Source organism: Cibotium barometz, chromosome 36, assembly GCF_041138505.1.
Source record: "Cibotium barometz isolate CiBa-2024 chromosome 36, ASM4113850v1, whole genome shotgun sequence".
Classification (NCBI taxonomy): Eukaryota; Viridiplantae; Streptophyta; class Polypodiopsida; order Cyatheales; family Cibotiaceae; genus Cibotium; species Cibotium barometz.
The window spans coordinates 44,249,836-44,262,216 of record NC_141081.1 but is presented as its reverse complement, the minus strand read 5'-3'; the positions used below and the strand labels follow the sequence as shown (position 1 = coordinate 44,262,216).

The window sequence follows — 12,381 nt, the reverse complement described above, 5'->3', positions numbered from 1 at the left end:
TCTCTATAATTTCTATCACACTATAATCACTCTTCAATAGGCAGGAAAATGAAAGCCTCCAACGAGACAGAAGTTGTCCACAAGTGGTGGCATTATAATTCCCCTCCACTCACCCACCCATCCACCTTGGTCCCTCCCCTTCTAAAAAGTACTTATAATATACTTTAAATATTTTTCCAAAAGAATTAATATGTTTTGCTAGTGTAATACGATTATTAGGCATAAATTATTGTGGAAATTAACATGTTTGGGATTGAAGAGACACAAGACGGGATTGTTATTGTAGCTTACTAATTATATTAACTCCATGCTCAAACTCTTGAGTAACTTGAAGGGTGAAAATAAGTATTTTTTATTATGCCAAAAGAAGATGACTATCATGATTGTGTCTTATAAAGAAGACAAAAGAAGCTAACTACCATGATTAGCAAGCAGGTAAGTTTTGAGACCAACACCAGTGGTGGCAAATATTTATTTACAGTTAGGTAAGGGAGAGGGCGTATCTTGATCTTTAGAGATTATCATGATAGTACTAACCAAGGGGGCAAGAATAATTACATATAGTGCATCCAATGTGCATCATCACATGATTGCATATACTACATCCACAATGTGCATCATCCAATTAATAATCACATATATTACCTAACCAAGGGGGGGTATAATAATTACATATAATGCATCCAATATGCGTCATCATCCCCCCACACATGACTGGTTCTACTTCCACTATTGTGTTTTTTTACACGAATCGCTTTGGCCCTAAAGTCAACAAGATAAGGAAAGAGCTAGACAATGTTTGGATTATAGTGAAGAGAGGGTTCGAAGCAATTATACTTAGAAAATTCATGGCTGCTAGAATAACTACATGTTCTTTGCAATTGCAAGGTGATCCAATTAAGCACAATCTGGAAACTTTCAGGAGACCAATCAGAGTTTACGATCATTATCAATGAGATGTGATTACCCTTAAAGGATAAGAGAGTTGTGATCTCCTATAAGCAATTTTCTATAGGAATGAATAGGTGGAAGATCTTAGCTTACAATTAATAAATGTAACTCGATAGAACTTTCTCCTAAGGAAACCCTTATATAGGGTTAGTTTGGTGATTTAAGAGTTAGGTACACATTGGAGAGTTGCCTCATTCTTTCTTAGCCTAGCTGTCTATAGGAGCAACAATAGGTGATGGTCCAACATACAAAAAAGATTTATTTTGATTTTATATGGTCAACTCATAATACAAAAACAAGTTATAACTGTAGAGGTAAATGTGTGTGTGTGTGTGTGTTGTGTGCAAGCATCTATGTGAAAGACCTGCAGGCTTGGCACGCTTTCCAATTGATTATTGATGGGTTGTAGGCTCATGATCCTGTCGAGAATCACTAACTTTGAAGAATCAGCCCCAACACTTTGTGTGCAAGCATCTATGTGTGTGTGCACATGTGTGCATGTGTGTGTACGCATGCATGCATGTGTGTGTAGACACAAGCATGCTTGGGTACGTGTGTGCGTGTGCATGCATGCACGTGCACACATGTGTGTGTGTGTGTGCACGTGTGTACACACCCTATCCCATAGTGGACACTACAACTTCTCTAAGGAGTGATGGTGTACACTATCTACGGAAGAGTAGTGTCTACCATCCTCCACCTATAAAAAGAAAAGGTAAGGGGCACATTTATAGGTGAACAAGGTCGAATGAGTTAACCAAGGCAACCAAGAAGAAGCATGCTTTGCTTGTATCTTCTTGTAAGTCTTGTGTTAAGATGTGAGGCCAATTTTCCAAAGTAAAATGAACAAGTAGCAATGTTTGGAATTGGAGTAATGTCAATAAAGGAATCTAAGTGACCAAACATAGATGGAAATAATTGTGTGTGTGTGTGTGTGTGTGTGTGTGTGTGTTAAGACTTGATAAAAAAAGATTTGATAGATTTTATTAGAAGAACCAATTTTTGAATACAACTTTCGAATCCTTTCCATAGCAACATTGATAGATTATACTAGAAGAACCAATTTCTATATCAATATTGATCCAATATTAATAGATTATACTAGAAGAGGGAATTTATGAATCCTTTCTATCGCAACATGAAGGATTTGAAAATCCTTTGAAGTAATGTAGATGTTCCTCCTGGAAACTAACAGTCATGTAAAAGGATTGTTATCTAGAGTAAATGGAAAAATTAACAAAAAGGAACCCACATCCATGACAAATCATCATGCCAACCCAAGTATTAATAGAAGTCTCTACATAAAAGAGATATGTCGATTTTGCTTTGTTAAAAGGATGATTGTACCTTATCTTTGACCTCGTAATATCCTTAGTATGACCACATAGGTGCAATGAGGTTTAAAAGAAAATCAAATAGGTATTTGAAGATAGGCGTTGATAACCCCTTCTAGAGAAGTCATTTCTACCATGTGATTATTTTGCCTAAAGAAGTAAATCCTAATATCACAAGTGTGCATAAAGATGACCTTCTATAGCACCATCTTAAAGAGAATTAGTATACTTGAGGAGTGATGGATCCAGCCTCGCAAATGAGCTGAGGGTAAGGGATAGCCATCCATCCCTATATGCATGAGGTGCACTAGAAAGGATGAATTGTAGAAATATAATACCATGTTAGATTTGAATCCTTAATATAACCTTAGTATGGCTAAGGAGTATTGCAAATGAACCTTATGGTATTAAGATTTCCCTCCAAATAATATATTAGTCATGAGGGTACCTTTAAGAGAACATACGATGTATATAAGGTAAACTTTATATAAAAGTATTGGGGTTCAAAGTGGCTTCCAGCATTTGTGTGTTCTTCCGTGCGTGCAAGGTGATCCAATTGAGCACAAAGTTAGAAAAGTTTACGAGCATCGCTATCAGCGAACTATGATTACCCTCGAGAACAATGATCACCCTTGAAATGATACGAGAGTTGTCATCTCCTCTTAGGAATGTATGGGTGGCAAAGCTAAGCTTACATCGATCCATGTAAGTGGATAGAAGATGCTCCTAAGGCGAAGTGTGATGATCCCAAAAAAAACATTTATTTTGATTTTATACAATCACCCCATAATACAATAATACCTTTGGAGTAAAAATGTGAGTCTGTATATATATATATATATATATATATATATATATATATATATATATATGAGAGAGAGAGAGAGAGAGAGAGAGAGAGAGAGAGAGAATTTGTCATATACACAATCACACACACACACATCTTAATGTCATGCGCCAAGCAATCATACACCACATATTATTTATGCATTCAATAAAGACTTGATCTAAAAAATTTGATTTAATATTGATAGATTTTACTAGAAGAACCAATTTTTTAATCCTTTACATAGCAACATTGATAGATTATACTAGAAGAAGCAATTTATGAATCCTTTCTATAGCAACATGAAGTATTTGAAAATCATTTGAAGTAATATAGATGTTCCTCCTCGACACTAATAGTGTTGTAAAAAGATTGTTATCTAGAGTAAATGGAGAAATTAACAAAAAGGAACCCATGTCCATGATAAAATCACCATGCCAACTCAAGTGTTAATAGAAATTTCTACATAAGTTAAGATATGTCAATTTCATTTTGTTAAAAGGACCATTGTACCTTATCTTTGACCTTGTAATATCCTTAGTGTGACCACATAGGTGTTATAATGATCATTGAGGTTTAAAAGACAATCAAATATAGGTATTTGAAGATAGGCTTTGATGACCCCTTCTAGAGACACCCTTTCTTCCATATTATTTTGCCTAAAGAAGTAAATCCTAATATCACATGTGTACATAAAGATGGCCGTCTATAGCACCACTTTAAGGACAATTAGCATAAAGAAGGCCTTCTATAACACCACCTTTAAGAGAATTAGCATACTTGAGGAGTGATCGATCCAACCTCACATGTAGCTTTTAAAATGAGCTGAGGGTGAGGGATAGTCATCCATCTCTATATGCATGAGGTGCACCAGAAAGGATGAACATAATACCATGTTAGATTTGAATCTTTCCATATGGATATAACCAACGAGTATTGTAAATGAACCTTATGGTATTGAGATTTCCCTCCGAATAGTATATTAGTCATGAGGGTACCTTTAAGAGAACATAGCATGTATATAAGGTAAACTTTATATAAAAGTATTGGGCAAGAGTTAAGGTGATGTATATTGCCACCTTACAAAGCTTGTTAATAAGCAAGGTGGTGCAGTAACGAGGGTGCACATGAGGTTACGTAGCATCACAGGCAACAATCTTTACTGCCTTAGCCATGTGGGATTGAGTCTATGGTAGAGAGGGTTCAAAGCGGCTAGGTCATCCCAAAGCTAGAAAAGTTTACGATCAGTGAACTATGATTAGCCTCGAACGATACGCGAGCTCTGCTATGATCACCCAAGAGAGTTGTGATAAGAGGAGTGAAGCTTATGTAACTGGAGATACGAAGATGATCCTAAGGCACCCCTTTTATAATAGCGGTGAGTTTAGTTCTTCGGTGCACCTCATTTTTCTCAACCTGGTCCAAAATGAAAAAAAAAACATTTATTTTGATTTTATACCATAATACAATAATACCTTTTGGAAGGTAAAAATGTGAGAGAGAGTGTATATGTATATATATATATGTGTGTGTGTGTGTTAATGAGCAAACGTACCACACATTCTCCATGTTTATCTCTCTCATCCCAACGTAATAATTTTTTACATTATAGACAAGCTGGTACAAGACTTATGATCCATGCACCAACACGAGACACACACACAGGGCGAAAGGGGGGGGTGTTAAGGCCACGTGCCATAAGCCCATTTGTTTGAAAACTTTTGAAGTTTTGAGGTCCTGGATTGGAAATAAAGTGTTGACTTTTCTTTCATAACACTTTCTTATTTCAATGTTCATGCAAATCTGCCCTGTGAAAAGGGGACCATAAGCAAAACACAAGGCGACACCATGGAAAGCAAAGCACTTGACCACTCAACTACACATTTTAAAAAAAACAAAATTAAGAATTAGTATGCCTCTTTCTTTCTTTCTTTTTCAAATTAAAAAGACCATATTCCCTTCAAAAAGTCTGTATAGTGCGTGTGCAACGGTTGGGCTGTCGAATGGGAAATCTCAGGCATTAGCATTTCACACATGGCCACTAATAGACATTTGGTCTCCATATATTTTCTTAGAGGCTTAAATTTAACAACTTTTGAATAATGAATATTGCATGTACATTGTAAATATAGTATTTGCATTTGCTAATTATCACACCGCTAAATTTGGCATGGCTTATAACATCAACTTCATTTTGATTGGTTGGAAAATGTTTTTTTGGGAACGTTGCATGAATTTAGCAAGGAAAGAAAGCCTAATTTGGCGGAAGGGGTAAAAGTAGAAACGTTTTTAACCTGGATTTTACTCTGCGGAGGAATGGTAAACGCCGGGTGGATGGCAAAACGCGTTGACAAGGTCAAAAACAAGGGGAGACGCGAGGCGGCGCACGTGGCGCACGAATCTACGGAGAGCCGGTGATGGCATCGGCACGCTGGTTTGAAAATGACGGGCATTTAATATATTGCAAAACTCCAAAATTAAATAATTATTACATTTATTATAATGACGAATCAAAGGCGCGGCCCCTCTCTGGCCATCTATTATATTTATTACATTTATTATAATGACGACTCAAAGGCGCGGGTCTCCCCCCCCTCTCTACGTTCTCCTGGCCATCCTCGGCTCCCTCTCTCTAAACCTACCTAGTCTTGCTCTATAATCCCACCTGCTTCACCTTAATTTGACTGATTAATGGCCCTCCGCCTATGCCTCGCCTTGCTAATTATCTTCTCAACCTCTGCTTCGACCCCCAATGCTTCCCTACTCGAAGATCAGCTAACTTTGCTGCACATCAAGAATTCCCTTCAACAATTAAGCTCTAGTATCTCCTCTAATCTCAGTGATTGGAGCGCTAACAGTAGCTCTAACCCTTGTGAATGGAGCAGGATCAGCTGCAGCTCCATTCAGAACTTGACGCGGGTCACAGGTCTTGATCTCTCTTCCCTCGCCATTGCAGGTGTGCTAATCACGGGCTTCTCTAATCTTACAGCGCTCTCTAATCTGAATTTATCCCATAATTTGTTCAGTGGTGCGGTCTCTACAGACATAGCCAACTGCGCAGAGCTTACATCTCTGGATCTCTCATTCAACAATTTCTCTTCATTTGAGCCTGCGCGGGGACTCTCCATGCTCTCCAATTTGCAGCTTCTCAACCTGGGCGGCAACAATATAAGCTCAACTGTGAGCCAAGCCATCCCCAATAACTGTGCCCATCTCCAAACTCTCAATCTCTCAAGCAACTCTTTCACGGGCTTGTCTTCTCACACATGGCAGGATTGCACCAGCTTGCAAACTCTAGACCTTAGCCACAACCAGTTAACAGACTTCATACCCACTAACCTAACTGATTTGCCATCTCTTAATCGCCTCGTTATTGCTGCTAATAACCTAGTGGGCACCATACCGTCTTCTCTCTGCTCAAAAGACCCTTCATCTCTTCTTCATCTGGACCTGTCAGAAAATCAGCTCAATGGAACCTTTCCCCTCTCGTTAATCAACTGTTCTTCTCTTCAATATTTGGACTTGTCAGGCAACAACATGACAGGAAACATCTCATCCCAAGTGGGTAACCTAACTGCCTTGGAACTGTTAAACCTCTCAGAAAATCTATTCACAGGCTCCCTCCCTCCAGAGCTTGGCAGACTACCCTCTCTACATGTTTTCATGGCTGGATCCAACAGCCTTTTTGGGACCATCCCTTCAGAGCTCTCAAATTGTAAGAACCTGAGCCTGCTTGACCTTAACTCAAATCGTCTAGAGGGCAGCCTTCCTGAGTTTTTCAATGAAATGCTCTCTTTGGAGTTCATTGTGCTTCACTCCAATGCTTTTCTAGGCCCCATACCACCATCTCTGCTCAACGTATCAGGGATTAAATTTCTTGATTTGAGCAACAATAGCCTCTCTGGCTCAATTTCGGCTCAGGTTGCTAACCTCTCATCCCTGCAGTTTCTCATGCTTGCTAACAACAACTTTAATGGTGAAATACCATCAGAATTAGGGCAAGTAACTGGCCTCCAATTTCTAGACCTCTCATCTAACCAGCTCCAAGGTTCCATCCCATCCTCACTAGGAAAACTCCAAGATTGTTTATGGCTTATGCTAGCCCACAATAATCTAGCAGGGGAGATCCCAGCTGAATTAGGAAATTGCACTAGTCTACTATGGTTAAACCTTAGAGGCAATTCATTAACTGGAGGGCTTCCTGCAGAGCTAGCAACCATGGGGCAAGATCCAAAAAGAGTATTCAGCTACAATGCAAAGCAAATCAATCCACCGAAGGCATTAGGAGAGTGTCTTATGATAAAGAGGTGGATACCAGAAGATTACCCCCCTTATAGCTTTCTGTATGACATTTTGGACAGAACAAGGTGCAAATCCTTCTGGATAGAGCTGCTCACAGGGTCCCCCCTACCCTCTGCATGTGGGCAAAACCCAAGGTCAGGGGGCTACATCCAAGTCACAGATAACAAGCTGACAGGCCCAATCCCTGCAAGTTTACAAGGCAATCAGACCTCTATATTGCTCCTCAGCTTGAATCTTTTCACTGGTAGCTTGCCTGGAGGCCTTGGAAGACTCCCCTTAAGATATCTCAATGTGTCCCACAATAGCCTCAGTAGCCCCATCCCAGATGCCCTTGCAGATAACAAGTGCTTCACATTGCTGGATTTCTCCTACAACAACCTTAGTGGACCCATTCCTCAATCTCTTGGCAGCTTAAGCCAGCTCTCCAGTTTTAATGTCTCTTATAACCCTTTGCTTACTGGGAGCATACCCCCTGTAGGCCAATTCCTCACCTTTGGCAGTTCCTCTTATATAAATGATTCTCTTTTGTGCTTGGCGATGGTGCCTGGCATGAGAGAAATGAATGCTTCCTCTACAACCCTACCCTTCTGCAACACTTCTAATAGCTCAGCCATTTCAAGCCAAGAGACAGACAGTACAAAGAAGCTGAGCTCCAAGTTCCTTCTAGCCATGGGCATTCTTAGCTGCTCTGCAGTGCTTTTGTGTGGTGGAGTGGGGTTCTATGTGGTGAGAAGATGGCCGGTTCATGGCTCTGGTAACCATTATGGAGTGTTTGACTACATTGAGAAGAAGTACAATGAGGATGAGAGCCTTCCAGGCAGTGAGATACACTCCACAGTTTGTTTCTTCAAGAGTGGAGCTGCAGCTCCTCCTTGTGCTGCTCTAAAGCAGCTAACCTATGCAGATATTCTACTGGCCACCAACAACTTTGATGAAGATAATGTGGTGGGGTGTGGGGGGTTTGGCATAGTGTACAAGGCCAAGCTAGCAGACGGTTCAACAGTGGCTATAAAGAAGCTTGCACATTATGGGCAGCAAGGTGAGAGAGAGTTTATTGCAGAAATGGAGACACTGGGCAGTCTTGTGCAAGAGAATCTAGTGCCTCTATTGGGCTGCTGCACATTTGGCTCTGAGAAGCTTCTAGTCTACAAATTTCTGTGCAATGGGAGCTTGGACGATTGGCTGCATGGAAAGCAAGGAGGGGCTGAGATGCTAACTTGGCCCAGAAGGCTGAGGATTGCATGCAACTGTGCCAAAGCTTTGAGCTATTTACACCATGATTGCTCACCAGTGCTGATACATAGGGACATGAAGGCCAGCAATATACTATTGGATGAGGAGTTTAATGGGTATTTAGCAGATTTTGGGTTGGCAAGGGAGCTGGATCCTGGGTATACACATGTGAGCACAGTGATTGCAGGGACCTTAGGGTATGTGCCACCAGAGTATTGCCAGACATGGAGGGCAACCACAAAGGGGGATGTGTATAGTTTTGGGGTGGTGATGCTAGAGCTCATAACAGGAAGACAGCCCATTTGCATGGTTAATAACAATGATCAGCAGAATGATGGCAGTTTGGTGGAGTGGGTGAGGTGCCTTCTGAAAGAATCAAGAGCTGCTGAGGCCTACCACTTTGTTGTCAAAGAAACAGCACAAGGACAAGAACAGGAGCTTCTCAGCTTCATTGAACTAGCTGAGGCTTGCACCCTCGAGCTTCCTGAGCACCGCCCATCTATGAAAAAAGTGGCAAGGACCTTGGAAAACATTCAAGAGCAGCAGTGTATGGTCTAGTAAAGCTATTACATTCATTACTCTCTTTTTTTCCCCACTTTCTCTTCCCTCACCTTTTCTTCTTTACATTCTTTGGCCCTTAAAAGTCCCCTTTCCTAAAGGTGACAACCTCCATTTGTATATTACACATCATTCAATTATTGTTTCCCCCCTTGATCATTCCATTGTCTATTTTACCTAGCTGACAATTTGGCTCCCTGATTGATTGATTGTGAGAAAAACACATAACATCAATTAGGAATGACTTTAATTTTGTAAGGTATGCATTTCTACACAATTCACAAGATTCTTGCAATACTACAAATTTATATGTTTAACTACATTGCTCTCAAGACAAGAAAGATATTGCTCTCAAGATTCTTGCAATACTACAAATTTATATGTTTAACTACATTGCTCTCAAGACAAGAAAGATATTCTCTAACTCATCAAACAAACAACATTCGCTTCGTATCATTTGTCTCCTTGCATACATGCACACATGCATCCATGCACTCATGAAAATCATGGATTGTTTTTTACACCTTCCAACCTACCCAAAACCACTTGCCAAATACCATGTGCATATGACCACTTACCATTTTTTCACTTATGGCCTCCTCAATTCCACTAGGTTTCCTCAAACCATGGTTTTTACCCAAACCTTAGAACCTTAGATTAACCCAAAAGGAAGGATACACACCCTTAGGATAAGATTGTTTAATTTATTCTCTCTAATATGCTATTTTTTTTGCCCATGCTCTTGCTCTTGAGGTAAATCTCACATTCCGGATTTGAGTACGGACTCGAATTTTTCAAATTCTTTTGGGATCTAAGTGCTTTCACACAAGGACACACACACACACACACACACACACACATACATGTGCACAAGTGTGCCTTTGTAATTTTCATGGGCATGTGAATCTTATAGCATTTAAGGTTCCCGCCTAAAATTTAATTTCTCAAAGGTTTTCTCATCTTTGAGCAATTTTTCCATGTGCACATGCCTTAAATTTAATTTCTCAAAGATTTTTACTCATCTTTGAGCAATTTTCCCATGTGCACATTCCGTTACACATTTTTTCTGTCTCAAACAATACACCGTTTTATTACCAATTCTCTTTTATTTGACATTTTCTCTTTACATGGGTAGGAGGAACCTTACGTCACACCGTCCATCCCATTGATGCTAAGATTTGCAAAAGTCACTAGCATTATTTTAAATAGCAACTCTACCCACGATTATGTTTGGAACGACATTCGGCTCAAAATTTTAACATCCTCGACAAGACCACATCTCGCTCCAATTACATGCACTTTTTCGAGCATCAAAGAGCCATTCCATGATTACTATGCATGTTTTAGGGTTTAGGATTTGGGATTATAACTTTTCATTCATGTTTCAGTCTAATCTAATTGTAGGCTTTATTTCACATTATTATGACTCATCGCACTAACAATCACTTCTCAATCTCTCGATACTACATCATCCTAAACCCTTGTAACGTTAAACATGCAAAGTTAAATACGAACGTTATTTCACATTGCTCTCAAGAATATGATAACAAGTTGTGTAAGAATGATATTCACACACACTACGCTAACTCATCAAACTAACAGCATTCGCTTAGCAACATTTGTCTCAAGTATGTATGCTCAAGTGTATCATTATGAACTCATTCACAATCATTATACATTCTTTAGGAAGGCTTGAAATTAACATGAAATAGATATTTGCACCCAGCTTGTGTATACAACTCACACACACCACCACCAGTAATTTATACAGGATGCACATCAACCTAAAGCCCGAGCTATAAACTAACGTTCATCTTCCTCTATTATATACTCCCTCAATCCTTACATTTGAATATTATCCCTACCCTACAAAATTAACACCCTATCTACCCTACATACTTAAATACAGGTGGATGGGTAGGCAGAGTTAAATTGAAATAATGAAAAATGCGCAAGGGATAGATGGTGATCTTTTCCTATGAATACCCGGACCGCGCCCTCACATTCAGAGGAGCCAGTGAAGGTCATTGGGGTATGAGGAAAATTGGGAAAAAAGATTTACTTTGGAGCACTAGGTATCACTCCCTCCACGGTGCTTCACCCTTCCAGGCATCAGTACAGGCGTGCCTGTTGGTGCACGACCCCCGGCCGACCAATGAGGGGCGGGTGTTCACCCAATGAAGGTGGGAGACTGCTTGTGATTTGGTCTACTCCGACAACTGATTCTTCATCGGACAAAATCTTATTGTTTTTCAATTGTATTCACTCCATGTTACGGAGAAATTTGGCCTTGGGACCTGTGAACACTTGCACATATAAATACTCCAAGAAATACAAACTGTATTGAGGGGGGGGAGGGGTGCCCTTTTTCGGCCCCAATGATGGTGTCAAGTGCTCTTTGTCATTTCCAATTTTAATGTTGCAAGTAATGTCCATTGTTTTGTATTAGTTAAGTGATCTAAAAATGTGTATTTTATCTTCCGATTTGTAGGCCTCCTGTAGGGAGCAGCTACATTGGTATCAGAGCCCGGTTGTCTCTCTTTCTCAAGAGGAGACACAGTGTTTTGAGATCAAAAGAAGCAAACACAGACACTTGACTCAATGGACAGCCAAGGCAACTCGTTGAAGTGCCAAATTCGAGAGGTCAGTCAAGTGCCTCTCGTGATTTTGATGCATTACATGGAAGGCACAAGCCTCTTGAGAGAGTTTATGATAGTGCTTTGATGGGACAGCCATCCCATGGAAAAGAGCCTATGCATGAGGATGAGCCCAATGCATTGAGGGCTAAATTGGAGCACAGGAAGAAGCTTTTGCATGCAAAGGAGCAAGAGCTAAAATTTTTTCATGAAGATCCCCATGTACAAAGTGTCATTGAAGCAAGGAAAGCTGATGCTATGGTGGATATGACTTTTGAGTCTATGGCTCGTGAGTGAAGTGGGCAAGAAGCCAAGGGAGTTGGCACTCTCCTATACCATCCAAAAGGGTGATCTCAAATAAGGAGAGGATGGGGAGTTAGTGTTCAAGAATCCACCTCGTTTGAAGCATGGAGACCCAGCATCTCAACGATTGAGGTCTTTCATACATAAGGAAGAGGTATCTGTCACTTCTCGCCATGCATGTACTCCTCATGGGACAAAAGGAAACAAATATGTGCATGTTGGAGCTAGTGGGCGACAT

General features: G+C 40.2%; 1 protein-coding gene across 1 annotated transcript; it reads left to right on the top strand.

The window, feature by feature from the left end:
• Nucleotides 1-5,548: 5,548 nt before the first annotated feature.
• On the top strand, nucleotides 5,549-9,358 carry LOC147617929 (uncharacterized). The gene has a single exon (XM_086776194.1). The coding sequence runs from the start codon at nucleotides 5,803-5,805 to the stop codon at nucleotides 9,202-9,204; it is 3,402 nt and encodes a 1,133-aa protein (XP_086632320.1). The 5' UTR covers nucleotides 5,549-5,802; the 3' UTR covers nucleotides 9,205-9,358.
• The last annotated feature ends 3,023 nt before the right edge of the window (nucleotides 9,359-12,381 follow it).

Coding starts and splice junctions, on each gene's coding strand:
- LOC147617929 (XM_086776194.1), top strand. CDS start 5,803: ATGGCCCTCCGCCTATGCCTCGCCTTGCTAATTATCTTCTCAACCTCT.